The sequence below is a fragment of the Dendroctonus ponderosae genome, unplaced genomic scaffold, assembly GCF_020466585.1.
Source record: "Dendroctonus ponderosae isolate FM_Combo_2020 unplaced genomic scaffold, Dpon_F_20191213v2 Dpon_F_20191213_1262, whole genome shotgun sequence".
Classification (NCBI taxonomy): domain Eukaryota; kingdom Metazoa; phylum Arthropoda; class Insecta; order Coleoptera; family Curculionidae; genus Dendroctonus; species Dendroctonus ponderosae.
This window is the reverse complement of record NW_026017384.1, coordinates 1,665-2,702: the sequence shown is the minus strand read 5'-3', so window position 1 is coordinate 2,702 and position 1,038 is coordinate 1,665. Positions and strand designations below refer to the sequence as shown.

Here is a 1,038-nt window from a genome sequence, read left to right as displayed (position 1 = left end):
GGCGTTGTTTTCGATCAGGATTTTAATTATATCACAGTAGTTTCTTCCCGCTGCTGAGTGTAATGGAGAGATTCCGTTCCGGTCCTTTTGGTTAAGATTGATATCCAGAGTGACCAACCGCCTGCATGCTTCTGTTTGGTTTTTTGCCACTGCCAAGTGAACTATATTTTGATCAATAGGGTTCATTATCTTGTAATCAGCACCGAAATCTATAAGACGATCCATAATTTCGACGAATCCGCCTTGAACTGCATACGTTAATGGCGTATGTCCATATGGTGTTCTGGCATTTACAGACAATCCGTACGCAATAAACAAGTTTACAAATTCAGTATTTCCAGCTTTAACGGCCAGATGCAACAATGTCTCCCCGCTGATATTTGTGCCATAAATGTCGGCTCCTGCAGCTACGAATCGTTCAACCTCATCCGTAGAGTTTGCTGACATCAACAATGATAAATCGGCCATGTGGTTTACGATGATTTCGGTGAAAGATTATTGCTGCTAGATGAAGCGAAGTTTACCTTCTTGCATTCACGACAAATGGTTTAGCTATTAGAGTATTTAATGTACTGGCTTTCTGTATTCCCAACATGCAACAAAAAATGATTTAATTAAGTTTTAGCTACATGGAAGAAGTTTTATCTGAAATTGTCATTCAGACAAATTTAGGTTTCTTTGGGGAAGGATCTTTGAGTTTTGTTGTGAATAATTTTTTCTAATTGCTCCTTTTTTAATTGAACATTTGAAATTTTTGAAAAGAAGAAAACCTTATTGGCCATATATTTTTTATATTTATTGATTGAACTTTGGCCACCGAGAAAATTTTTGAATACACACTTTTTGTAGCTTTTAACGTCCAGTTTATTTCAAGATAATATCACTTGATACGGGGTATTTAAATTTCAAATGGCAGAACAATATAAATATACTATAAATCCTCTACTTTTTAGCACATATTTGCAAGTAGACCATTAAATAGTTGTTGTGTAAAACTCTGACTTTCTACCTAATGCCATAATACTAACAAATACATTT

General features: G+C 35.2%; 1 protein-coding gene across 1 annotated transcript; it reads right to left on the bottom strand.

The window, feature by feature from the left end:
- Positions 1 to 35: 35 nt before the first annotated feature.
- On the bottom strand, positions 36 to 468 carry LOC125503166 (ankyrin repeat domain-containing protein 1-like; the record flags this gene model as incomplete). The annotated part of the gene is made up of 1 exon (XM_048663166.1): positions 36 to 468. A coding segment is annotated over exon 1 (433 nt), but the record flags the coding sequence as incomplete, so codon positions are not given.
- Between the last annotated feature and the right edge of the window lie 570 nt (positions 469 to 1,038).